We start from the raw sequence: 27,883 nt of genomic DNA, 5'->3' as shown, positions 1-27,883 counted from the left end.
TGTCAGAGTATTGTTGAGGATATTTCGTGAAGCGCTTTACAAACATTTAAAATTTAAAAGGAAACGAGATGTCGAGCATTTTTTTAACTTTTACAATTAGATTTTTAGAACAAAATAATTGATGTTCGGATGTTTTTTGCGTCTGCTCTTTAAATATTAATTTAATGGTCATTAATTATTTATTAGGGATATTAGTTTCTAATATTTGCTAATGCAAAATCATGAGCAAAACCAGCTCTGCAGGGTAATTTTCTTAGTAAAAATTTATTTAAATTAATTATTAAATAAATAGATAAAAATAAATTTTTGTATTCCTATTTTTCTTATAATAAATTTACCATAAATTTTTTTTTAAAGTAGGGCGGCTGCCGTCGACAAAAAGATTGAACCTAAAAAATCTAAAGAAAAACACAACGTAAAGTACAGTCATGAGGCCAATAAGAAAGATGGGTCCGTGGCTAGTGCATTCAAGAAACCGGACGCTCCAATAAAAAGGACATTGAGTGTGCAGAACGTTGGGGGCTCAGCCCCTTTATCTTTGATGCCTTCAAGTACTAATCTTTCAAAACTGTCAGTTAAACGGGCACATAGCTCACAGAATGTCAGTGCTCAAAAAGCTGGAGCTCGCCAGGTAAAAATTTATTAATATTTTAAAAAATATATTTTTGTTAGGAAATGAGATTTCAGAGTATTTTTATATATTTTTAACATTTGGATAAAAATTTTAATTGGAAAAATAGATTAGGTTATCAGCCCCAGTGAATGCGATGGCATACAATGCAGAACTACTGGCTAATTTTGAGAAGGAGAAGAAAATAATGGAAAGAAGGATTTCAGAGCTCATTCAGATTGCAGAGAATCGACAAAGGGATAATGAAAAGTTCAAATTTGAAGTGAAAAATTTAAAAGAAAAGCTCAAAGATGCCAGGATGTTATTGAAAGATCATCAAAGTCATTATTCCTCATCACAACAGCAGCAGCAGCAAACACAGCAGCAACAAAATCTTCCTAGTCCTGAGTCTAGTCTATTATTAATCGAGGAAATTAACCAACTGAAGAAGGAAAACAACATTTACAGACAGAAACTGAGTGAGTTGAACATTTGCTTGGATGATCAGCTGACAGAAACCGAAAGGAGCAGTGTTGTTCAGGCGGCTCAGAAAAAAGTTAAAAGTGATGCTGATGGTTTGTTTGTTTCTTTGTTTCTGACTGCTACTTTAAACGTAATATTAGACATGTGCTGTATTTTTATTAAATTATTTAAAATTTTTCATAATATTAAGACATTTTCTTGTTTATGGTTGGTGATCATTAAAAAATTTTCAATTTGCTATTTTATTCAATATTTTTTCTAACAATAATATTTCATAAACATCTTCATGTCTCTTCACATTGCAAAATATAAAAATCTGTCCAAAAATTTAAAAATCTGTCCAACGCCACTAACATTGTCATTTTCATTAGAACCATCTCATCCCCAATATTAAATATCCAAAATTATTTAGAATTCTCAAATAAGAACAAATCTTCGCCGAGTGACTCTGATTCGCAGAAAGAGACAGAGGCTTTCGACATGACAAGCAGTATGTGTGTTGAAAAAAGGTCACATTTTTTTTCTTGCATTGTTAGAATTAATTTTACTAAAGTACACACATCACTAACTTCACACACATCACTAACGTCAGACACATCGCTAACTTCACGCACATCTCCTAATTAGGTCAAATTATTCTCTTGACTGCAACTGCTGGGACCACCAGAGCAACAAAAGTAGTGATGGAGCCCTGAGTGAAGTTTCAGTGGCCTGCCTGCAGGATCGAATTCTCCAAATGGAAGAAACTCACTACAGTACTAACGAAGAATTACAAGCTACGCTTCAGGTGGGCTGATTTGATTGGCTGGTTAATTAGCTGATTTGATTGGCTGGTTAATTAGCTGATTTGATTGGTTGATATGATTGTCTCTTGGTGGATTTGGTTGGTTGGTTGGTTGACGTGGTTGACTGATTTGGCTGGTAAGGTTGATGGCATTGCTGATAAAATAGTTCATGACAGTCTATTTAATTTATAGTTTTCGTTGTTATTTAATTTCACATTCAAAACGACTTGAGGAAAATACAATCCAGCACAATATACAGTGTAACACAATGCAATACAGTATCACATAATGCTACAAAACACAACACAACAAAGGAATTGGCGGACCTACAAGATGCCGTCAATGATCTGACAGTTGAAAATGAAAGACTAGCAAACGAACGTAATGTCCTCCTGGAATCTCTATGTACGCAGACTGAAAAACTGGAAAATGCACGACTCCATGTTGATTTTGTTAAGGTATTTTGGATCTTTTGAATGCTGTCGCTGCTTTTGTTTATTAATGGCTATTGTTGATAATAGTAGGATTAGTTGTTTTTTTGGTCAAAGTAATTGTTGTTGTTGTTTTGGTCGTTGTAACTGTTGCGTGATTTTGTTGGTTAATCATGTAATATATAGTTTTACATTTTACATCATGGCATGGGAGATGTTTTTTAAATTTTGAGATTCTGAAAAAAAATTTTTCAAATTGATTTATTTAATATATTTGTCATTTGATGTTCGTAATTGATGCTGATGTTGAATTCCATTGCTACCTAATACGTAAGAGTATTATTATTTATTAATTACGTGTTGTTGGGAATCATTACTTTTGAAAATGTTATACAATATCTCTTTTAAACATTAAGCATGTGTCGTACAAGTAGCATGTTTTTAACATTGCTAATGTTGAGGATAAATCAAATCAGGCAGAGTTTCAAAGACACCCATCGTAATTGCACTTTTATTAATTATCCCACCCATTAAATATAAATCAATTATTTAATTTATTCACTTGTGTATTCATTTATTCATTCATTCATTCATTCATTCATTCATTCACTCATTCATTCATTTATTCATTCATTCATTCATTCAATCATTCCTTCATTCCTAGGCCCTTCTGCTACGAGATAGCGAGCTGTTGGGTGGCGAACGTTCGGAAAATGAGCGTCAACTGATGGCGTTAGTTAAGTCGGCGCAGGAAGAAAGAGAGGAGCTGCTGCTGAGGCAGGTCGAGATGAGCAACAATCTGCAGATGCTACAGAGGGAGAACCACGAGATCCAGGAGGCCAACGATGTCGTGCAGATGAGGCTCACCTCGAGCCAAAAGGAGGTCGAAGATGTCAAGGTTGAGAAAGTTAATTTGGAGGTTAGTCTCAAGAGGATGGCGTGGTGTGGTCACTGATGGTGGTTGGAAAATTTTTGATGGTGGTGTATGCGTCATAATTTTGTGTTGATGATGATAATTATCAAGAATTAAATTCTCGCATCACATCATTCAATCATCATTGTTTCAAGTTTTAACGTCCAATCCCATTCGCTTCGCCATCTCATCAACATACGTTGAACAAACAAACATTCCACTGAACCACCACCACCAACCGCAGCTGCAAAACTCCTCCCTCGAAGAACAACTGGACCACGGTAAGTTGGAACTCGAGAAACTTCGAATCGTCCTTGAGAGCGAGCAGAAAAAGGTCACGGAGATGGAGCACGAACGTCGTCTGCTGCAGGAAAAATCAGAAATGACAACTGTCGTCCAGTTGCTAAGAGATGAAAAAGAAAAACTAGAAACAAAACTAGTCAGCCTGGAGCAAGAACTCTCTGAGAGACGATTCGAAGGTGCAAAACTGCAGGAAACGTGCGATCTTCTACAAGAGGAATTGAAACTTAACACTTCAAAAGCCAATGCGAAACTAGTAGAGAAAAACTCTGAACTGGAGAGCCAGCTACAGAGAGCCAGAAACCACTGTTCTGAGATGGAGGAGGAGATATCTCTACTGCAGCATGACGTTGAGACATTGAAGGTGGAGTGCGACCAGCATATCGACGATAAGAAGACCCACACTCTGACTCTGGCCAGGGCTGAATCGGAGTTGAGGATCTGGAGGTCGAAAGCCAGTCGGGCCGAGAAAGATTTTAAGGAGTTGCAAGAGAAGTTTATTAGGGAGCAAGATGAATGGAATCAAGTTAGCGATGGTGGTAGTGATGTTGTCTCATTGTATGTGTTGTTGTTGTTGTTGTTGTTGATGGTGACGATGATTGTGCTGGTGATGGTTATGTCATAGTTGTTGCTGTTGTCGGTGGTGATGACGTTTGGAACAACGATGATGTTGCTAACGATTATTCAAATGGCACAACTATTTAACATTTCTTTTCCTCTCGTCTCTCTCTCTCTCTCTCTCTCTCGTTCTCTCTCTCTCTCTCTTTCTCTCTCTCTCTTTCTCTCTCTCTCTTTCTCTCTCTCTCTCTCTCTCTCTCTCTCTCTCTCTCTCTCTCTCTCTCTCTCTGTCTCATTCTTTCCCTTCCTCTTTCTGTACCTCATTCTCACTATCCCCCACCACCCTACCGTAGTTTCAGCAAGACTTACAGAGGGCAGTAGTGATCGCCAATGAATTCAAAACGGAGGCACAAGAGGATGCGGAGAGAGTTGCCAACGACTACCAGCGAATGCAGGACCAGGTTCGACTGCTGGGCAAGGAGTTGGAGCTCTCTAAGACTGAGACTGGTCGGCTGGTTATTTGGTGTCTGATTGATTTGTTATTTTGGTAGTTTGTGTTTTGATTTTGCATTGCGGTGATTGAGATAATGGCTGTTGTATAAGGTTATAGTAAATATCACTGTCAATTAATTTTGATAATTATTAATTGCTTATAATTATGTTCTCATCATCATCGTGATTAACATTATCTTTTTTGAAAAATGCAATTTACAGATCACCTAAAAAAGCAATTGCTTTCAGCGAACCAGCAGCTACAGCAGCAGCAACAACAACTTCAGCAGCAGCAGCAACAACAACAACAGCAGCAACCACAGCAAACAGTTTCGACTACGAACGTTGCACCTCAAAGATCGTCATCCTGTTCATCTTGCGGTCTGGCTCTGGACCCCACGACCACCCCGATGAGTCGAGAGGAGATCAGGGATAAAGTTCTCAGCTCCATGGATCGGGAGCTTGCAAACAGGAGGCAGATTTCTCGCAAGAGCGATTTCCGTCAACAACATCAGCAACTCTCAGTCCGACACCTCATCTCGTCCATTGAGGAGCAGGTAAAGAATAAAGACAACGTGACTACGATAGCAACAACAACGAATAATAACCAAGGACAGATTTCTCCGGCTTGCATAATGTCTCCAATGCCTAATTTGGCGTGTGGGGCCAGCGGAAGTGGGGCCTCTGCCATGAGGAAAGATAGTCTGACTTCACCCACGTTTTTATCGGGAAGTGGAGGCGGAAATGGATCCGGGGTTAAGATTGGCGGGCTGTCTTCTAGGCTTGGATCTGTTAATGCTTCTCAAAATGTTGGTTTATCTGTTAGATGATTTGCAACTTTACGTTTGTCACTATAATGACTATCTTTGTTTTTGTGACTGTAATGTTTTCATGTTAATTTTAAAACATTTCATCATGGTTTTTTATTTATCTTCTTCTTTTTCTTCTTCTTATTATTATTATTGTTATTATTATTATTATCATCATTATCATTATTATTATCATTAATATTATTAGTATTATTATTTTCACTCACTAAGTACCTGAGAAGATCAAGTACAGAGACGAAGGATGCAACATCACCGACGCATCACCACCACCACCACCACCACCATCATCTGCAATCCCTCACCTTGGACATACTCCAGGTGAGAGATTGCTAGTTTAAAAATACTGAATAACACAGATTTAATAATGAAAAAAAAATGGTTTTTATTCACGGCGTCAAAAATTTTAATTTGTGTCGGGCTATAAAGTTTGACAGATGTGGTGTACTTTTATGAATTAATGACAGATCTGAGGATTTCATTTTTATAATTTTACTAATTAGAAACTCTTTATTTTATTCTGCTAATCCTTTTCATGGTTCTGTTGAATCTTAGAAATGAATGATTGTACGCTATACAAATTTAATTGACTGATTGGTTAATTGATTGATTGATTAATTGATTGAAAGATTAATTGATTGAATGATTGATTGATTGATTGAATGATCGAATGAATGAATGATCGAATGAATGAATGATCGAATGAATGAATGATCGAATGAATGAATGATCGAATGAATGAATGATCAAATGAATAATCGGTTGATTGTAAAAATGTTACATATCTACACAACCAGGCACCTACAGCCACGGATGATACCAAGCAAGCAGTAGTGGAGTGCACAAAAGACATCGAGGCATCTACCTCTACCTCGTCGTCATCGTCCTCTGCTCTGGTGGCTTCTAGAAAGCCATTGGTGGGAATATTAAGTAATAAGGTGGTCGGGCAGAAGAGAAAGTCTTCTGTTAATGGGTCGGTTTGTTTTTTGCAGTGGATTTGTTTGTTTGTTTTTTTTTATTTATTTATTTTTTATTGTATAAAATGTTTAATTAAATGTGATTTTTGTGATTGCATTCTCAGATTTTTATTTTTTTGTTAATACGCTGATAAACCAGACAAATGCATCCTGAAAAGTAAAATTATCCCTGGAAAATAATTTAAACTTATTACACCCACCTCTCTAATCAGTGACAACATAGAGACATCACCTGAAAAGACAAGCCATACCCCCTCCGGACACCACCTCTCAAAAGTAGACCCCCTGTCAAACCTGGCCAAACAGTTAGGGGGCTCCAAGAGAAATGCCCTTCTCAAGTGGTGCCAGAACAGGACTGCGACTTATAGGGTGGGCTAAAATTTTTTTTTCTTTTGATAGTTTGAGTAGTATAACCTGAATTAATTACTGACATGATGACTCATGATATGTTTTCATTTACTACCTCTATATTTATCCTCAACAAGTATTACAAGTGTTTAAAATAGCTAGTTAACGAATAGGTGAATTAATGAATGACTAATTAATTAATTAATTAATTAATTAACAACAAATAAAAAATAGTAAACAAAAATGTGAGATGAAAAAAAATAGAGAAAAAATAAACCCATACACAGGACATAGATATCACAAACTTCAGTAGCAGTTGGAATGATGGCATGGCTTTTTGTGCTCTCCTGCATACCTACATGCCTGATAAGATACCTTACAAAGAATTAAATACCTCTGATAAGGTGTGTGTGTGTGTGTGTGTGTGTGTGTACGTACGTGTGTATTCCTGTGTTTGTATTTGTCTGTATTTGTATACGACGTACTGCTGAGAAGATGTGTACGGTCATGTGTGTTTATGTTTTGTATGTGTTTATATATTTGTATTAGTGTGTATGTGTTCATATACGTTTGTTTAGGTGTACAGATATTTGTATGTGTGTGTATGTATGTGTGTGTATAGTATATGCGTGTGTACATATATGTGTGTGTGTGTGTGTGTGTGTGTGTGTGTGTGTGTGTGTGTGTGTGTGTGTGTGTGTACAGTTTATTTATACAATTTATGTAATTGTACTGTACTGTTGAATTGTTTTTATTAATTTATGTAATTAGGTGAGAAATTTCACGTTGGCATTCAAGGGGGCAGAGAGTGTTGGCATAACTCCGGCATTGGTCATTTTATTATTTCAATTATTATATAAAATAATATTAATAATTATTGATATTTATTTATTTATTTATTTATAGTTAAATGTTGTAATGAGTGTTTTAAATAGCAGTTCATTTTTAGTTAATTGGACTTATAAATTACCTTAACAACCTTTATTGAATGATTGATTGATTGATTAATTGATTTGTTCGTTCATTCATTCACTCATTCATTCACTCATTCATTCACTCATTTACTTGTTCATTATTACGCTCAATAATTCATTTATCTACCCGTTCATCCGTCCATCCATTTATTTATTCATTCACACTCATTCTTTAAATTATTTTTTTTCAAAGATTTTAAATTTTTATCTACCAGAACATAATGGAGATGGCGACGAGAGAAAGACCTGATTGGCAGGCTGTCATGTCATACGTCACAAATATCTACAAACATTTTGAATCAACCAATTAGAAAAGTGGGAAGGGTTTTTTTGTCAGGCTTTGAGTCGACCTATCAGATGGTGAAATGATTTGAATTGGCCAATGGGAAGAACAGGGAGGATTTGATTGGTCAGTTGAGAAGGTTTGAATAGGCCAATCAGAAATTGAGAATTTTATTATTGGCCAATTAAAAGAAGAGAAATTGATGATTAGCTGCTGGTTGTATATCAGATGAAGAATGATTTTGAGATTTTTTCTTTTAATTTGATTTCTTTCTGTTTTAAATTCTTATCAGATGAAGAATGATTTTGAGATTTTTTCTTTTAATTTGATTTCTTTCTGTTTTAAATTCTTATCCATTTTTGCGTTTCAATTAATTTTTCTACTATTTTCTGATTAAAACAATTCCAGGAACTATATATTGTGTGTCATGTATACATACATATTTATGACGTGTGCGTGCATGCGTGCGCGTGTACTAATTTAACTACATTTCACTAGTAAATCAAAAAAAGTTAGAATTAAATTCTTAAGATTCTTATCAGGATATTTTATTTATATCTGAGAAAGTGGGAAAGAGAGTTTGAAAGGAATGTTCAGTACTTTCTGTTTTAAAGTGAAAAGCGAATTTTTTAAATTATACTTTTATTTGTGTGTTTGTGTCTGTGTGTGTGTTTATATATTTATATTTGTATTACTATATTTGTATTACTCTGATATAGTCACATTGATTAAACTATTATTACCAACATTTAAGAGTCATTTTTATTTATGATTTTGATTTATTAAGCTTCCAAATCAGTTAGTGAATTTATCTTTCGAAAAAAAACTGCCATATGTATATTTAATAATTATACACACACAAACACACATACACACACACGCACATATATATATGTATATATGTGTTTGTGTGTGTGCGTGCGTGCGTGCGTGCAATTTTTGTTCTTAATTTATTTATGTGAGTCATGTTATTTAATTTCATGCATTATTTCTATTTCCAAGGACAAGAGCTCAGTATATATTAATAATAATAAAAATAATAAATCGCTGGAATGTTTAAAGCGGCTGTTTACATTATATTACATAACATTCATTTATCTATGAACATACTCACGTACACAATCATACACACATACATACATACACACATACATAGATACATACATTCATACAAAAACACATACATACACGTACGTACGTACGTACATACATATACACACACACGTACGTACATTTATACATTCAAACTTTTTTTAGGCAGTTGAGTCACACTGCTTTAATAGTTTTAACAGACATCTTTTCATCCTCATATGTATTTTTCCCTTAAATATTTTTAAACTTTACAATAATGAGATTATTATTAATTAATTAATTAATTAATTTTATTATTATTATTGTTAACATTTGGTTCTATTTATTTGTTTAATTTTTTAAATTAGTTATTAATTGCTTTGACAAAAAAAAACAAGTTTCTACCTTTCTATCTCTCTCTCTCTTTCTCTCTCTCTCTTTCCCTTTCTTTCTTTCTCTATTTGGAAATATTTTAGTAATTGTAGTAGTAGCAATAGTGGTGTGGTGATAGTAATAGTAAAAGTAGCAGCAGTTGTAGAAGTTTCAGTAGTAGTAGTAGTAGAAGCTGCAGTAGTAGTAGAAGTAGCAGCACAACATGCCTACCACACCACGTAAATTACTCTGGGTTAAGTAAAAACTTAGAACCTCATATAAATCAATGAAAGCAATAAAAATAGCATGCAAAGATAAAATGAGATGACGATGTAATTAAACGAAATTCAACTCGAAAATATAAATCCGTTGGATTGTTCAAAAGAAGGGATGATGAGTATGATGACGACGACGACGATGATGGTAAAAGAACACAGACGAGACGAATGATGGCAGTGATAATGTGTCATTCCTGATGTTGACGGTGACGAAGATGATGACGACGACACTGATGACGTAAACAACAACACATCATAAAATGTAAATTAAAATGGGCCTTGTGTTTACATACATGTACAGTACATACATAAATACATACATACATTCATTCATACATTTATTCATTCATTCATTCATATATTCACACAAAAAACAAACAAACATTAGTCACTCATTCATTCATACATACAAAAAACCAACATTAGCACTATCATGGTAATTCAATGTCAGCCCGGGAGTATTGTGTATCAAGAAGATAAGGAAGAGTTGAATGTGTCTGAAAATATTGTGTATATGTGCATGTCTATCTCTGTCTGTCTTTCTTTGTCTCTTTCTCACTTCCTGTATTATGATTCCACATAAGTAATGTATATCAAGGGACTATGTATATCAAGGAACAATTTCTTATTTCAATGCGTTTGTTCTTATTGTTTGAATTGCAAGCGTTACAAATATTAAAATACACACGCTTGTCTCTCTCCCTCTCTCTCTCTCCTTTCCTTAAAAACAATATGAATGGAGATGATTATATGCTGGTATCATTCTATGGTCACATTCAAATTAGACTTTTAGTAAAACACGAACGCATATGCATGCATGCATACATGCATCATACATACATATATGCATATATACATACATACATACAACACACATTTGTTAAATTTTTTACAATTCAAAAGTCTTCTTTTGAAAACAGGCTGTATATTCATTCGTTTGAAAAATAACAAGTAAATTATTCTTGTTAACATCATGTTTGCTACGTGTGTGTATATATATATGTGTGTGTGTGTGTGTGTGTGTGTGTGTGTACGTGATTTTTATCTTAAAGTACAGTTTTATGTACATTCCTCTTTATTATTTATTCATGCACCTAATCTATATTCTTGTATGGTGCTACTCAGTGTATGTTATTTAATTAGATAATAATTCATTCATGCATTCTTTCTCTCTTTCTTCCTTCGTTCGCACGTTCGTTCATTGAATTACTCATTAATTCATTTATTCATTCATTCACTCATTCATTATTTTCACTCAATAACAAAAGGCAAGCAAATATGTAGTAACACTTCAGTGTGAAAAGTAGAATGTAGAATTGAGAGAATACGTCAATACGTTTTAGGTATTCTCTCTCTATCTATCTCTCTCTCCACTTTCTCTTTCTCTCTCTCTGTTTATATATATGTGTGTGAGTGTGTGTATTTGCGTATTGTAGCTTTTCATTGTTCAAGTAGGTTCACCACCACCAGGCAAACAATCGTGAATAAATTAATATTTGTAGGGAACCTGTGTGCATACATACATGTATACACATACATACACACACATACACACACACACACACATACATACACACATACATGCACATACGCACGTACGATTTCTTAGTCCTATGTGATTTGGCTGGATATCTATTCCATTAAACAAGGCCACCACCTTAGCTAAAGTATTTCCATAATCTAAACTGAATAACTTTATGTGTAATAATAATGATGGTAACGTGACTTTACGATGTGTGTGTGTGTGTGTGTGTGTGTGTGTGTGTGTGTCTGAAAGAGAGAAATAGAGAGAGACAGAGAGAGGGAGAGAGAGAACGTATGTGTGCCTGATTTTTCAATCATAACTCGTGTTTAGTTATTAGTTTACTAGCTTCTTAATTTTTATTTTGTTTTAAGTCCGGCTCGTTTAATTACCCTAATTTTCCGTCAAGTGACCTCACTTGTCGAAAGGTCAAAGTTCATATAACTATATATATATATATATATATATATATACATATATATATATACATACATACATACATATATATACATATATATATATAACTATGTATGTATTATGTACATAAATACATGATCAATTTTTCAATTGCCTTTTATAATGAAAAGCACGGATCGCTCTTGCCATTCGGTGTTGGTCTTTTGTTGGTTTGGTACTCGAATGATTATTTTTATTTTATTATATAAATTGTTTTTATCTTTGCTCTGACAACTAATAATAATAATAATAATAATATCAACAACAAATAATAATATCAATAATACTACCATCACTTTATTATCATCATTTGTCTTGTTGTCGTCATCATAATGACCATAATAATTGTTAATCGTTGATATTGGTTACAATAATTTCTCTATAATTATCGTTGACATTAATATTAATTGATTGTCTATCTACCTGATGTATCTTACATTGCTCTCTTTGACTTTCGTTAATATTTTTATAGTTATTTTATTTTATACCGACTATCGCTACAACTTTATCTTATATATGTCCTTTATTTTATTCTGTTAGGAATACTTACGGCACATAGGAGGACTTAGGATCTCGCCTCACAATCTCAAATTGATAAATTATGATAATTCAAAGATTCGGAGAATCGTTATCGTTCAGTTGTACGAAGCCGCAGAATGGCCGTCAAACTAACTCGACTATCGTCTGCGAGAAGACATGCCGGCGGTTGAAAGAGGTCTTGACTTTTAGTGATGTTATGGTACCGAAACTATTCGCTAATACGATAATCTGTCGAGACGATTTCTCAACTAAGAAGCACTACAGATCAAGTATCGTGTAAGTGAATATTTATGATAACCATTATTATTAATTAAGTTAACAACGTATGCATGTGAGCAGAGCAAGTGGATTACTAAGTTGCGTTTAATTTGTAAAACTTTTACATTAAAATTCCAAATAGAATTATTTCGGTTATGAAATTTAATTATGAAGCCTCTAAAATATGTTGTCTATAACTCACTCCATTTGGTAAAAATGTTTGAAACATTATTTCTTGGCGTACAACCTCTGGCGAACAATCCTAATAGGTCTACTCGCAAATAAATCCACAATTCCTTAGTAAATGTTATCCCCAACTCTACTATTCCTAGAATTCAGCGTCTGTTAATGCATCAGTAGATACCTCATCTGGTTGCTCCGCGGGTGTATCTTCGAACTGCGATCTCCTTTTTTCCCCGCATCTCCGTTTCTCCTTGAAAAGCGATGTTATAATGAGAAGAACAAGCAGCCACAGCGGGACAACCACACCTAATGTGATGTACGTCAAATATGTAGAATTATCTATATATACGTCAGATTTCATATATGAATTTTTAATTGCGTCAGATTCTGTGGCAGTAGTGGTAGATTTAATAGCAGCGGTAGTTGTAGTCATTAATAAACAGTCATCACCGCAGCATATGACGGTTGTGTTTTGCTTATATTCTGTGCACATTTCATTTCCACAACCCCCGTTGGAGAGGTCGCATCCGGCTTCAAACACTTCCAACTCTGCAAGTGCTGCAAAATTTTCATGCAGTTTTTCATCAGACTGTTGGATGATGACGAATTGTGAAAAGATGGTGAAGTTTTCACAGAAGACCACAATGGGGTTTCCACTTTGCAGTGCTATTTCTGGTCCATATCCGCACAAGTTAGTTTGGTTACTTATGTCGTCTTTGGAAGTTGTGTTGAGTGTTTCGTTGAGTCTAACGACAAACCAGTTCATACGATGAACGCTATTTATTCGTATACTCATTCGGTTATATGCTTTAATGAAACCAACGCAGTATAAATTGAGTAGGTCGACAGCCATCCAAGCTGTCATAGGACCATCAATGTGGGATATAAAAAATCCATCGTATATGCCGTCAGTTAAATAAAATTTGTTATATGCAAAATGACCGTCTTTAATTTTCCTGTGATGCGAACTATCAATATAATAAGGTGGTTTTTGCAGAGCTATATTCCTCCTAAAAACCTCGCATTTAAACCATTTGTTTCTTACCTTGGCAGGTGAACAGACACATTCAACGTACCTGATGCTATTAACAATTGATTCAATGCATTTCATTCCAACGGGACAATCCCCGCTGTTCTTTTCACAATCTCTTTCTCTGCATGAATCCCCTCTCCATCCAGGATCACACCCGCTGGGACATGTTGCTTTTATTTCAATACTTCTGCTCTTTCTGCAATGAGAATAGGACGATACACCGCGTTGGAAGTCGTATTGGAAGCGTGTAGCAAATATTGTGGTCTTGGCTTGGTGGGTTTCATGATAACATTCACAAACTTCGTAAGGATTATGTTTGCATTTTGTACATATCTGTTTTTGTTTGTAAATATTACCTACTTTATGCTCCTGAAAACAACTGCAAAGTTTATCCCTGATCGTTTGAAAGAATGTATGGTTAGTTTCTAGACAGAAATGTGCGCATGTCTCGAGGGTGTAGTCAGCTGGCAAAGTCATCTCGATAGATTTGGTCTGACGGTTGTCCATACTTGCATATGCATCGTGCATCACTCGTGGCTTGCTTTTATAAACGGAATATGAAGCACTTCCACCACAAGCATCTTTATTGTCGCAAGGAACATCACACTGGGATGAAGCCACTGCTGAATCTAACCTTCCAATACAGTTGCATTCTTTTCCATTCTTTAAAGCGATCATATTGTTAATTTCCAAATTGCACTCCACTGAACAGCGATCCACTGAGCCAACTGATGCAACTGTTTTCGTTGAGCTGATGTTTCGATAGCATCCTATGTAAGATTCCTTCAAGTCGATTGCTGCATGGCCTACTGAGGACAGGTTGATGAACACAAATGTTAATACGCAAATGTTAATAAACTCCATTTATTTTTTTTTGCATTTGAGCGACAGTCAGATTTTTAAAGCGAAATTCTATTGTACGCATGTTTACAATGCTTAAATTGGTTGCAATGTGACGCGATAAAAAATTTGAAACGTCAATTATTATCATGATCTCTAATTTCATTCGAATCCAGGCTGTGAATATTTTGAAACAAAAAATTAGTAACACAACAAGTTTACAAAACTTATGAATCAGTTTGTTTTCATAAAATGTAGCACTATCAAAATGTCAGATAATATAAAATTGATATTCAATTGACAACTCAGTCACAAGCCTGCATATCTGTAACCGCAAATAATTTCAAATGTTTTAAACGTTAAAGTTTGGAATCTCGTTCCGATACGTCAGCAGATGAGTCAGTTGTAGATTTGCTTGAATATTCTTTTTTCTTTCGCTTCTTCATAAAAAGTAAAAAGCAAGTTAGAAGAGCAAGCAGCGGCGGGAGTAACACAACTAAAATCATGTAAGTCGTGCGTGGTAGGTCACCCAATCGCCTGCTGTCATTTTTCTCAGTAACCATATTAGTAGGAATAGTAGTTGGCAATTCATTGCAGTGGATGACAGTTGAATGTTTTTTCTTCTCTTCACTGCACGGTTCCGCTCCCCACCTTCCGTTAAAGAGGTCGCATCTGGCTTCAAACACTTCCATCTCTGCGAGCACTGAATTAAGTCTGGACAGACACATTCACATTGCGTTGGAAATCGTTTTGAAGGCCTGTTGAAAATATTGTGGTCTTGTCTTGGTGGTCTTTATGATAACACTCACAAACTTCGTTCACATCATGTTTGCATTTTCACATATCTGTTCTTGCACGTAACTTAGAGTTATTTGATGAAACAACTGCACTTAGCACTTTTGATTGTTTGAAAGAATGTATGATTCGTTTCAAAGCAAAAATGTGCGCACATCTCGAGAGTGAAAGAAGCTGGTAAGATCATTTCGGAAATCTCAGTATGAGGATCATCCACGCTTATACAGGCGTCATGCATGACTCGTGGCTTGCTATTACAAACGGAGTATGAATATTTTTTTTACTTTCTAAGTGTTATTAATGCATACGTACACACACGGACAAGTGTATGTTTGTGTGCGTGTTTGTGTGTATATCATAAACTTGTATACGAATATTATAAACCGTTTTAAACATTGGCAGTTACGAAAAGAAAACGCGACCAAAGTACTTTTCGGTGACATGTTACGTAGTACCAAAATCCAAAGAGCGAATTGTATGGTCGCAGTCAGAACATTACGATTCGAGAATGCCGTCAAAAGCCGTCGACAAATGGTTCGGCAGTTCAATTCTCTTAATTTCCAGATTGAAGGAACACAAGATTGACGGAGTCTTGTTTGTTCCTTGCGTTCAATCAACTACCGAATCACTAATCACTAAATCACGAATGAGCGATTCAACGAAGTTATTAAGTAAAGATATTGACATCAACCGTGACCACCTACCAAGGCGAGTTATGGAAGGATGATCGTTTACCAAAAAATGCTTCCTTACATCATTCTTTACTATCTGCTTTTTACGTATTAACATTTCATTTTCTATAATTTTATTTCTTATTTCTTGACTAACCATTTGTTATTTTGATTCAATTTATATGTAATTTTGATATAATTTTCTGTTATTTTTTTGCCATTTCTATTAATTGTGTGCTTATTAATTAGTGTTTCAGTTGGTTGCTGTCTTTGTGCATTTTTTTCGTGGTGTTTCGTAATGTATTTTATATATAATGACATTTTGAGTTAACGAGATTTAGTGGGTTTGATCATATCGAATCTTATAGGAAAAAAGGATAGGAATTTAATCTAGTAATTCTTATACAATTATAATAAATCGATAAACCGTTACAATTAGTTACAGATTAATTGATACATATTTATTTTTTAACATTTATTCAATATTTATTTTATTTCTAATTAACATATTTATTTTATATAAGCCCAATGATATCTTTAGATGCCAGTTAAATTACATTTCATTTAATTTAAAAGTACTGTTGTATAGACCATTAAATTTGACTATTCCTTAGTTTAGACTATATATGTATAATAAAATAAAATAGATTAATTAAAATGCAGAATTTGTTCTACATATACGGTAGACATTAAAATTTAAAAATTTAATTCTATAGATCATTGAATTTAAAAATTCCATGGTATAGACTGTAAGACTAAAAGTGAATCTCTCTACATTACCTTGGTTTTTGTTGACGAGTATTTCGAATTTCCTAGCTTTGGCGATTTTTCTAACTAATCGGTGAAAAGTTATCTGAAATTTTAATCAAACATTGCGGTTATAGTTTGCGAAATTGGTTTTTTTATTTTTTGAAAAATTAATGTTAAAAAAAGGATTGTTTTTTGGTATTTGTTGTTTTGCTTCAGCTTTTTCAATGTGAGTTTTTCTTTTTTTTAGCAACAGTTTTTTTTTCAAAGTAAATGTTAAAATTTCAGAAATTTTTCGAAGTTTTTCAAAATTAACAAATTTTCGATCAAAAAATAAATTTATAGATATAAGTTTTATTTATTTCTTTGATAAAAATATTGTATTAAGCTAGGAAATTGTTTTTTTGTTTTAATACAAAATACATAATAATATTTGATTTGAATATAATAATAATTCATCTTTTAATATTAATTTAAAATATTTTCATTTTTAACCTGTTTTTAACTTATTTTAAAACAATGTGCAGATTGAAACAGGTGCCAAATATGCATTACAAATGTCGTAACTCTCAGTACCCTAGAAGTAACCTGATGAGACTGCACGTACCCGATGATAAAGTGCCATGGAACGTTGAATTTCCTGACTACTTCCCCATTAGTTACACTGATCCTTCCGTTTATGGAAAGCCTTGGGCTGATGTTGATTTCGAGTAAGTTAACTTAGGGAAAGTTTTACATACTTAACTGCCTAATAAGTACTATCTATTTGAAAATTATAATTGAAATTGACAAAACTAATTAGCTTTTAGTCAGTATTATTTTAATATTTCATTTTTGCTCTTCAGAAAAGAAGGAGCTAATCCCCAAAGGATCTCTTGGAACCAGATTGACACATCTCTAAACGTAGATCGGACCAGTTTCACTGGCAACTATAGGCTCAATACTGATGGCCTGCCTATGTCAGTATAATTCATTTATTCATTATTTATTATTATTATTATTTTATATTTTTTAATAATAATTTTATGTTATTATTATAAACTTATAGTATGTAATTAATATTGCAATTTTTTATTCATATCTTATTTAATTTAATTCTTGTTCAAAATTTTATAAGAATAGTTTGATAGCAGCGTTGGTATTTTACAATAACGACATTAATTATGATATTAATTAATGACGATAGGGAAATAATAATAACAAGGATGATAAACCAATAGTAATAACAATAAAGGAACCCCATGGGCCGAACTGGGATCAAAGGTCGCGGATTGTTGGGTCGCTGGGGTCCAAATCACGCCGGTGACCCTATTGTTACTAGGTTAGTTAGTGATGTGATTCCTATGTTAGTAAATCCACATACACACACACACACGCATGCACGCAAACACACACTCGCAAACACACACACACACACACACAGCTTATGTAAATTCGTGTTAATCAATGCATTTCAGATGGGCCAGAGACCTAGTGACAAAATCAGTAAAGGTAGATAGCACTACTAAGAAACCTATACTTCAGTTTGTGTCCATTCAGAGGAAAGATTCTAAAGAGTGGGCCATTCCCGGGGTTGTTGTAGTTCTTGATGTCATTGATGTTATTGTTGTTGTTGATGTCTTTGTTGTTTGTGTTGGTGATGTGTTGGTGTCTTTGGTCTTTGTTGTTGCTACTATTGATGCTATTTCTGTCAGTTTTATTGTAATTTTGTTAATGTAATAATGTTTTGTTTTTCTTTCTTAGTCACACACCTTTTTGTATTCATTCTAACCTTGTTAAAGCAACTTAAGACCAACCAGCCAGTTTTTTAGCCGCTTTTAACCATTGCACTATCATTCCCCTGATGTTTTTATTTGGTTTATTATTTCCTTGCTCTGTTGTCACCACTCAAGTTGATGTTATTTGTGTTTATACTGATGTCATTTGATCATTGTATTGGTTGATGGTGTTGTTTCCTTCTGTGTTTTATTATTTTTATAGTGTAGTTTGTTGTTAACTTGATCAGGGTATGGTGGATCCAGGTGAGATGATTACCGAAACTTTGAAGAGGGAATTTGCTGAAGAGGCCCTCAATTGCTTGGAGAAGACTGAGGCGCAGAGGAAAGCAGTCAATGATAGATTGGACAAGGCATTTAAAAATGGCGTTGAGGTACATACACACACACACTTGCACACACACACATACACACACACACTCATACACACACACACACACACACACTTAGAACAAAAATTACAGACACAAACAATTGTGCATGTTTATTGTGCATGTTTATATTTATGTTGTACGGACGGACGGACGGACACACACATCTATAACACACACACACGTACACACACACACACACACACAGGTCTACAAAGGTTACGTAGATGATCCGCGCAACACAGATAACGCTTGGATGGAGACAGTTGCATACAATTTTCATGATGACAAGAATGACATTTTCAATATGAATTTTAAAGCCGGTAGGCCAATTTTGTTCGTCTTGAAGATAATATTATTCATATTTATAGACATCATAATTTCATAATGATAATAAATCAATAATAATAAATAGTAATAAATAATAATAAAAAAATGATGAAGGTGATGACGCAATTGGTGTTAGATGGATGAACATTGATAGAAACATCAAACTCTATGCCAGCCACAAACACTTCATCGAGAAAGTTGTGCAACTTAGGGGGGCCCATTGGTAGTTAGAATGAGGACAGTGAAGGTGATAAGGGGTAGCGGTGTGTTCTTTCCTGGTGATGATGTTATCTGCGATGAAAACGATGATGATGATGACGATGGAAATGATGACGATGGTGATGGTGATGAAATCAATGGCGTCTGTGATGATCTGACAATGATGATGTCTATTATGTTGATGGTGTTCATGGGGAAGTTGAAGATGATTAAGAGGATGTGATATGATCGCAATATTTTTATTTTTCATGTTTCTTCAATGGTAATAATCTTAAATTGTATTTGTTATATGCATGAAACAATTTTTTTGACAAGATGTCTATGATTTAGTTAGCAACCTTAGTAGATTTTTACGCTAATTCTTACCCGTATATTTTATTTTATTTTATTTCATTTCATTTAATAACTTATTTAGTAAAACGACACTCTTTAAAAAATAATAATCGTTGTTACTGTTGTTGTCATGTGTATGTATCTTTAATAGTTGGCTATTGTTTTTTCTATTGTTGCAAAATTGTGATGTTTGATAAATTTTTACATATATTTTATCTTTTTTTTTAGTTTTTTGATATTTTCAATTCTTTCTAAGAAAGCTTATTTTATAGATTTTTTCTATGTTTCATTCTCACCCTATCTATCTATCTATTTGTCTATCCAGCTATATATCTATCATTTCAATAGCCGCTTCAGATTCTATGTGATTTTGTTGAGATCTTTTTAATAAACATTACGAGTGAGTGACAATTCTGCGAGTGATTTATTGAAAGACTGAAAAATGATTTCATAAATTTTCATACTCTGGAAATATAAATCTGACATAATATGTGACACTTCGTGATATAAATTTTTAATGGGTAGGTTTTAGTAAGTTAGATTTCAGACACATTCAGTCACACAATCCTCTCATAGCGTACTTGAATCAGTGTGTTAATACGGCCCTAAGTAAGAGAAGAGTAACTTTAAAATACACGAATAATGTTAAAACAGGAGTGTTAAATAGAATCTGTCGTACCGTCGACCAATATATATTCTATACATATGCTATTAGCCATCATTTATTACATCGTTCATTTGAAGATTGATCACTCAGATGACCCGGAAAAGTATTCCAAGTATATGGTATATATATATAGAATAAATAATGGTATTTAGCATATAATTAGAATAAATATAACGGCCTTCGCTCATTTTTGACGGTCGAACAAGGAGCTTACTTCCGGAGGGAAATTGGAGGGTGATTTTTTATCGCCCAAGTCAAAAGTTACGATCGTATATTTACTAATTTCGGAATATTGCTTTTATTTAAAATTTCAAATTGTTTTGAAAGGTGATACTAGATGCTGTTTTAGGATAGATATTGCTGTATGACGGTAAATATCTTTTTGCATTTTAAATAAAAAAAATTTTTTGTGAACCACCAACAACACTTAACTCATTAACTGTAACAACACTAAACGACGACTAATTAGTAATTAAATTACTAAACTCTAATAATTAAGCTAAAACTAAACTCTACTGATTCTAATTACTAATTGAAATAAATAACAAATAACACTAACAAACATTAACAGATTAGCTACTAGAAACTACCAACCACTACACTACTACATACTACTACTACACTAACGACTAACAGCACTTGTTCCTAAGATCCTAAATTCTATTGCTTGATTGGTTTTAAAATTTTTATTTACAATGCTTAAGTCTGAGAATAAAAAATATACTAAATTAAATAAATATATTAAACAACTTATCAATCAACTTTATATAATAAACACTTTTGTAATTTGTTCAATTCAAGCTTCAAACTCCCCAAGCTAACTTGCAATTTAATTAAAATTTATTAATTATGAGTGATTCAAACTAAATTTTTTTTCATTTAATGTTTTACAAAATATTCCTCATTCTTAAATTGTAGTACATGTTGTTATTAAATTTATTAAAGATAATGTATGATTCCAGTGATTCATCAATCCATGACTTGTTAGATCATGATCATTCCGTTTTAAAGAATCCCCATCACCATAACCAATGAGGTTTGTAGAAATTGTACTTTTAATTTATTATATTTTATGCACTTAGAATGTTGTGTTATTAATTATTATCATTAATTTATTTAATGTTGTGCATACCTTTGGCAAGTAAATAAAATAATTAAGCATAGAAATAGCCACAATCAAATTAATTTATATAGGCATGAGTATAACTTGGATAATAATAATTAAAAATATCGGTATCATTGAAAATGGATAAAGTCATAAATAAAAAAATAAATCATAAATTGCTAAAAATAATAGTTCCAGTAAGATTTTGCCTTACACCTACATCTTTTTTTCATTCTTATATTATAATAAATGTTTGTTATAAAATATATCAAGGATTGATTTCTCAATCCATGATTAGATTGAATGTCATGATCCTACAGTTCCAGAGGATCCCCATCACCATTAGTCAATAAGGTTTGTAGAAATCACCCAGGCATACCATCAATGTTTTGTAGCCACCTTTTAATGTAGTGTTAATAAAATGACATTGAGAATAGTTATTTAAAACAATCTTATTAAAATTATTGAACAGGTATGACAAGATTACTTTCTTAATGACCTAGTGTGAGGAAGATGTAAGCCATTTGTCCAAAGATAATCATATGCCTTATGCCCATACAAATGCAGTGTCAACGCGAATGATTTTTGATCAGAGTCATATGTTCTAATTTTTTTAAACTTTTCCAGAAATTTTTCTGTTAATTTATTTGTTACATTAAATACTTGATGTGTATTTCATATAAAAACTTGATTATGCCAATTTAGTTAACTTGTTAAGCATTAATATAAAATTGACTCTACTTGTAATGGTGATTGGTATGATGATGATGATCCCAGTCCTAAGCAGGGTTTATTATTCACAATGTCATTATGCCCTTTCTAAGTTTTAATAAAATACATGGAATATTGTTGAATGCATTTTATATTTTTTGTATAGATAAGAATGTTGCAATGTACAATGATGATGTGAATTGCTTCCTTGTGTAACTGATGACATATAAATATAACTAACTTGAAAACATGGGAATGCTTTCTTCAGCATTACCTTCCTTTCTCCATCATAACCCTTATAATCTTTATTACAGAAATGGTCACTGCATATTCTTGCATTTTTTGATGGAAGCCATTTGAAATCATTTATTTCCTGTCTGATGCACTTAATCCAATCGTTTTGCATTTTTACATTTTGAGGAAATCTGAAATTTTATAAACTGTTACAGAAACTTGTGCTTTTCTTAAGTATTGCTTTTAATAATAAAATGATAATCCATGATAGCATTATAAATTATAATAGTCTATAAAATAAAATATATGTAATTGTAAAACAAAATAGTTCTATTCAATGAGTATAGTATAGGGATATTGTTACATTTATTTTAGTGTGAAGTTAATTTAAAAATAAACCTGTGAAAAGATGCATCAGAAATTTTCTCATTTCTATTTATTATTAATGCAATTTTTAATGCAGCAGGTAGGCATGTTTGTGTATAGCTACGAAAATGAAAATTTACTTAAAAACTAAATTATTGTATCTGACACGAAAATTAGTACAGAAACAAAAACAAAAGAATAAATGACAATAAAAATTTAAACATTGATTAAAAGAGTTTATTCTAATTATATGGTATGGGCAATTCGTTGCGAAATCGTTGGAGGAAATGGTGTCAACACTAGTTATTTTACTGCATGGTAGTTAATCAGCCGGTATGAAGGTTATATTCAATTCCTATCAAATAAATTTGACAAAATATCATACACAGGAAGGACTAAATAAAGAAATAGATAGATATATACACGTAGTTATAATACATTTATAATGTTGTATTTACACATTCAAATTGTACAATTGTGTAATGGTGTAGTCTCAAATTATTTTGAATTCTCTCAGAAAATTTTAAACGTTTTACTACACTATATATACTAGTTATTTTTATCAACAATTTAAAAATTTTATCAATAATAAAAAAAAAAATTCAAATTGATTTCATTGCGATATCGATAATGATTTTTGTAACCTGACTGATTAAAAAGCATCAAAGAAAGTTAAAATAGGATGGAGAATTTGTTATTTCGGGATATTCGTTTAAAAAGCGAGCAAAATTTTAATATAAAAGCGCTTATAAATCTATGCATATTGGCTCAGCTTGGCTTGGTTCGGCTTGGAATTGGATGTTAAGCAAGGTGTGGTCTCAAACTATTTTGAATTCTCCCCGAAAATTTGAACTGCGTGCGTACATATATAGTAATGGCTACTGTTGTTTTTTATAATGAATTTATAAAATATATAAATATAGCGAGCAAAATATTAACATAAAAGCGCTTTTAAATCTATGCATATTGGCTCAGCTTGGCTTGGCTTGGAATTGGATGTTAAGCAAGGTGTGGTCTCAAACAATTTTAAATTCTCCCCGAAAAATTTGAACTGCGTGCTTACATATATAGCACTGATTACTGTTGCTTTTATAATGAATTTTTATTATATATATTTATAAAGTGACTGGAATCCATGTATACAAATAATTAAATTAGATTATATGTTTATATGAAAAGCAATATAGCAGATTCAACCAGCCAACCAGAAAGTTTCGAAGGCGTTCGTTCGATGACTTCAATTTAGTACGGTTAGCATTGTGGTTAAGACTGTATAATAGTGCAGTGTATACATTAAACAAGTTTTTTACTGATGCGAATGATTGAAATGATGAGAATGTATGGTTGAAACGAGTATAAATAGAGGAGCTGAGACAACATGAAAATCAGATCAGGCATTCTGCCTCGCATGAAGCAGTCTGTCTGATCTCATTTATTTTATATTTAAAATTTTTTATTTTTATTTATTTTATTATATAGAGTTATATAGAGTTATATAGTGTTATATAGAGTTATATAGAGTTTGCATGTTTGTAGGTGGTTTGAATGTTTGTAGGTGGTATTTTTTTAATTTTAGGTGGGTTCTTTAACGGTTGCTCATACATACATACATACATCATGTTTGTTTGTGTGGTAGTATTTTAAGTTCTGTTTTACTCCTTTTTCTCTTTCTTCATGAGTCTTGAGTTAAGTTAATGAAGCATAGGTAGGTGAGGTAAAAATTAGTTTATTATATAGGTAGGCTAGGGCATAAGGTAATTTAGTTACATAGGTAGGTTAGGGACTCCTATTCTTTTACTCTACTTGGTGGTGTGATTTTTGTTTTGTGTTTTTTTTTGTTTTGTTTCACATCATACATTCAGCAGGTACGCGGTGGTTCCTGGTTTTAGTGGAATTTTTATTAATTGGATGTGGTAGTATGCAAGGTTATATAGAGTTATATAGAGTTATATAGAGTTATATAGAGTTATATAGAGTGGCAAAAAATGCACGCCCTGCTGGGGTACGTTTTAAGGTTTCTTTGCGGTTCTTTTTTTGCCAGTTGGCTGGCTTTTGCGGCGGGTTTCACCGCGGCTCGTTTTTCTATTTTCATTCAAATTAGTCAAATAAATAAGATTTTTTCATTTCATCCTTTTTATTCAGGTTGAAGCTTCCAAAGGAATTCATCGTGGAAGATGTCAGGCTACGTTCGTTCATTCAGTGACAAAGAAGATACGCCTGGCTGGGATACGTTTTATTCTTTTTTCTCTGTTTTTCTCTGTATTTTAACATTAAGTAAGAATGCTCACACGCACACGCACATACACACAATTACATTAAGTAGCTATATAGGTAGGTTAGATAGGCATAATTTTAATTGTAGGTAGGATAGATAGGAAGCATCCAACACTAATGTAGTTGAATAGGTAGGCAGCGTAAGTTTATCTCTTCTATTTTTTCTCGCACCCACATTACACGCATCAGCGTATTATACACACACAAACACAAATACATACATAAACACATATTAGTATTTGAGCGTTATTTTATTTTCATTACACATTCTAATTTATTATTACTAAGGTTGAGAGTAATTTAATTTCATAGGTAGTTAAAAGCAATAATTTAATTCTAGGAACAACCTTGTAATTTAAATTAAATAAACGCTGTAAGTGTATCGAGAGGTAAGTTAGTTATTAAGTTTTACATTATTATTATTAGGTTGGAGCCCAAGGCATTACGTAGGTGGTGGGGTGGGTGCCGATTGGCAAATGAATTGGGCTCTTGAGTTTTTTTGTAATTTTAGGTAAGCTAGGGCTTAATTGTAATGAATAGGTAAGTTGAGGGCACGATAGCCGATAGACTCTGAATTTCGAAGTCTGTTGTCAGAGGTAAGCCTTGGTGGCCAGTGCTGTACCGGCAATGGTTTACTATCCGGACGGCAATGGTTTACTATCTGCACGGTAATGATTTACCATGCGGCACGGCCATAGTCTACTACCCGCACGGCTTCCGGACGGCAAATGGTTTACTATCCGCACGGCAATAGTCTACTATCCGCACGGCAATGGTTTTCTATCCGGTGCCCTGGCTGTCGGTGAACCTCTGTGCAAGGAGGAAGAATGAAGGGGGACTTTCGACTATCGTACCATTAACAATTTAATATAGATTAGTTAAGGTAATTGAATAGGTAGATAGGATTATTTTTATTAAGCAATTTGAGATGCAGGCACCGCTAAGCTTTCTGATGAGAATCTACTCTTTCTCTATCTTTCTCCATCAACACGGGCTGTGTTTCAACAACAACCTCGAGGAGGACTGGCAGCAGTTTTGGAGAACAACGTAGGAACCGGACCGCATTCAACATTCTGCCTTTGTCGAATGGACGACGGTAAGTTTTTTTACATTTTACTTTATTATTTTAAAATTTTATTTATTTGACATTATTTTCATTTTATAATTTAATTTTTTTTGCTTCTAAGATTCTAACATTCATTTACTACTACGCAAATAAAAAAATTTTGTTTACAGAATGATGAGAGGTGGGCAGTGGTGGGAGTCAGCACGTTTTAGATGGGGGTCTCATGATGATTTACATATGATGATGGTGGTGTAGGAAGAATCAGCTCGTTGGCTGTTCGACTGACACTCTGAAGTTCGGATGGTATTTTGCAGATGGTGGTGGTCGGTGCAATGGAAAGTACAGTAACGACGATTTTTGAAGTAAGGTTTAGTTTCGTTTTTATTTTTCTCATTCGTTCATTTTATCACTCAACCTTTTAAATTATTCTTCTATTAATTGATTCGTTAATTCATTCCATTCATTAATTGAATCATTGATTTATTAATTAATTCATTCATTCGCTCATTCATTCATCCAATTATTCAATCATTCCGTTAATCATTTATTCGATCGTTCCTTTGTTCCTTGATTTACTAATACGCTATTAAAAAAATGTCTACAGAATGATGAGAGGTGGGCTGTGGTGGGCATTTTCAGCACGTTTCTGATGGAGGTCTCATGATGATCGTTCCGATTACAATTCGAAGATAACAACAACGACGGTTTTTGAAGTATGATTTAGTTTCATTTTTTTATTTTTCTCATTCATTCATTCATTTTATCACTATCTTTCAAATTATTCCTCAGTTAATTTATTCATTGATTCATTCTATTCATTCATTAAATCATTGGTTGATTAATTAGTTAATTTATTCATTCAACCAATCGTTCAATCATTCAGTTAATCATTTATTCGTTCGTTCCTTTGTTTCTTGATTTACTACTTCGCTAATTAATAAAAACTTGTCTACAGAATGATGATGAGAGGTGGGCTGTGGTGGGCGTCAGCACGTTTCAGATGGTGGTCTCATGATGAACGTTCCGATGACAAATCGAAGATAGTGTTAAAGGTAAATTTGTTTTTGTCTCATTGTACCTTTGAAAGTACTCGAATTTGAACAAAGATTGAGTATTATCTCAAAAAGATAAGTTGCCTATTTTTTCCAATTGCTTGTTTTTTATTTTAGTGAATTAATTTTTTTTTCAATTTATTTTTCAGTATCCGGTTAAATTCATTCCATCGATGCGTGTCAGGTGATGGTCAGTGCAATGGAGGTTCGTTGGTAGTGAGTGAAGTTTCTGGAGAGTGCGCGCCCGCACATTTACAAATACACACATCAATACAACACATACATATACAACATCCATTCATTTGGTGTCGTTGTTGCTATGTTTCTCTTCAACTTTATATTTTCTTTACCGTGAACCGGGCTTTAATTTAATTCATAGGTAAGTTAGGGACTGAGATGAGTTAAACAATTGTAGGTAGGCTAGGGCTTAACATTAGTTAAAAAGCTTCAAGTAAAATAAAAACGCTAAAATATGTTAAATAAAATACTTGAAACATCTAAAACGAGAAATACAAATTTGTAGGTAAGTGAGTTGAGTCAATGTTTATAAGTAAGCTACGGCCCTGAGAGTAATTTTATTATAGGTAGGTGACTGACTATTATTCTTGCGACTTCTTACTAGTTTTGTGTGAT

General features: G+C 33.3%; 5 protein-coding genes across 5 annotated transcripts; 3 read left to right on the top strand and 2 right to left on the bottom strand.

The window, feature by feature from the left end:
• Positions 1–221: 221 nt before the first annotated feature.
• Positions 222–9,410, top strand: HELRODRAFT_188743 (hypothetical protein; the record flags this gene model as incomplete). Its single annotated transcript, XM_009021694.1, has 18 exons — positions 222–244; positions 361–631; positions 741–1,185; positions 1,506–1,602; positions 1,721–1,880; positions 2,193–2,336; positions 2,974–3,228; positions 3,467–4,048; positions 4,434–4,587; positions 4,795–5,381; positions 5,613–5,720; positions 6,197–6,370; positions 6,587–6,745; positions 7,012–7,128; positions 7,496–7,555; positions 7,914–8,242; positions 8,312–8,860; positions 8,883–9,410. 16 exons carry the CDS (start codon positions 222–224, stop codon positions 8,007–8,009), a joined length of 3,432 nt encoding a protein of 1,143 aa, XP_009019942.1. The 3' UTR covers positions 8,010–8,242; positions 8,312–8,860; positions 8,883–9,410.
• Positions 9,411–12,343: 2,933 nt separating this feature from the next.
• Positions 12,344–14,558, bottom strand: HELRODRAFT_161814 (hypothetical protein; the record flags this gene model as incomplete). The annotated part of the gene is made up of 2 exons (XM_009021693.1): positions 12,344–12,478; positions 12,843–14,558. The coding sequence occupies 2 exons, from the start codon at positions 14,556–14,558 to the stop codon at positions 12,344–12,346; spliced, it is 1,851 nt and encodes a 616-aa protein (XP_009019941.1).
• Positions 14,559–14,893: 335 nt separating this feature from the next.
• Positions 14,894–15,226, bottom strand: HELRODRAFT_161813 (hypothetical protein; the record flags this gene model as incomplete). Its single annotated transcript, XM_009021692.1, has 1 exon — positions 14,894–15,226. The coding sequence occupies one exon, from the start codon at positions 15,224–15,226 to the stop codon at positions 14,894–14,896; it is 333 nt and encodes a 110-aa protein (XP_009019940.1).
• A 248-nt stretch (positions 15,227–15,474) lies between these two features.
• Positions 15,475–16,056, top strand: HELRODRAFT_161812 (hypothetical protein; the record flags this gene model as incomplete). The annotated part of the gene is made up of 2 exons (XM_009021691.1): positions 15,475–15,506; positions 15,732–16,056. 2 exons carry the CDS (start codon positions 15,475–15,477, stop codon positions 16,054–16,056), a joined length of 357 nt encoding a protein of 118 aa, XP_009019939.1.
• Positions 16,057–16,823: 767 nt separating this feature from the next.
• On the top strand, positions 16,824–19,450 carry HELRODRAFT_106700 (hypothetical protein; the record flags this gene model as incomplete). The annotated part of the gene is made up of 8 exons (XM_009021690.1): positions 16,824–16,976; positions 17,275–17,457; positions 17,593–17,706; positions 17,982–18,068; positions 18,205–18,319; positions 18,753–18,896; positions 19,102–19,216; positions 19,338–19,450. Exons 1-8 carry the CDS (start codon positions 16,921–16,923, stop codon positions 19,448–19,450), a joined length of 927 nt encoding a protein of 308 aa, XP_009019938.1. The 5' UTR covers positions 16,824–16,920.
• Between the last annotated feature and the right edge of the window lie 8,433 nt (positions 19,451–27,883).

This window comes from Helobdella robusta (genome assembly GCF_000326865.2).
Source record: "Helobdella robusta unplaced genomic scaffold HELROscaffold_3, whole genome shotgun sequence".
NCBI lineage: Eukaryota > Metazoa > Annelida > Clitellata > Rhynchobdellida > Glossiphoniidae > Helobdella > Helobdella robusta.
The sequence above is the reverse complement of the archived record's forward strand: the minus strand, read 5'-3'. Positions and strand labels throughout refer to the sequence as shown.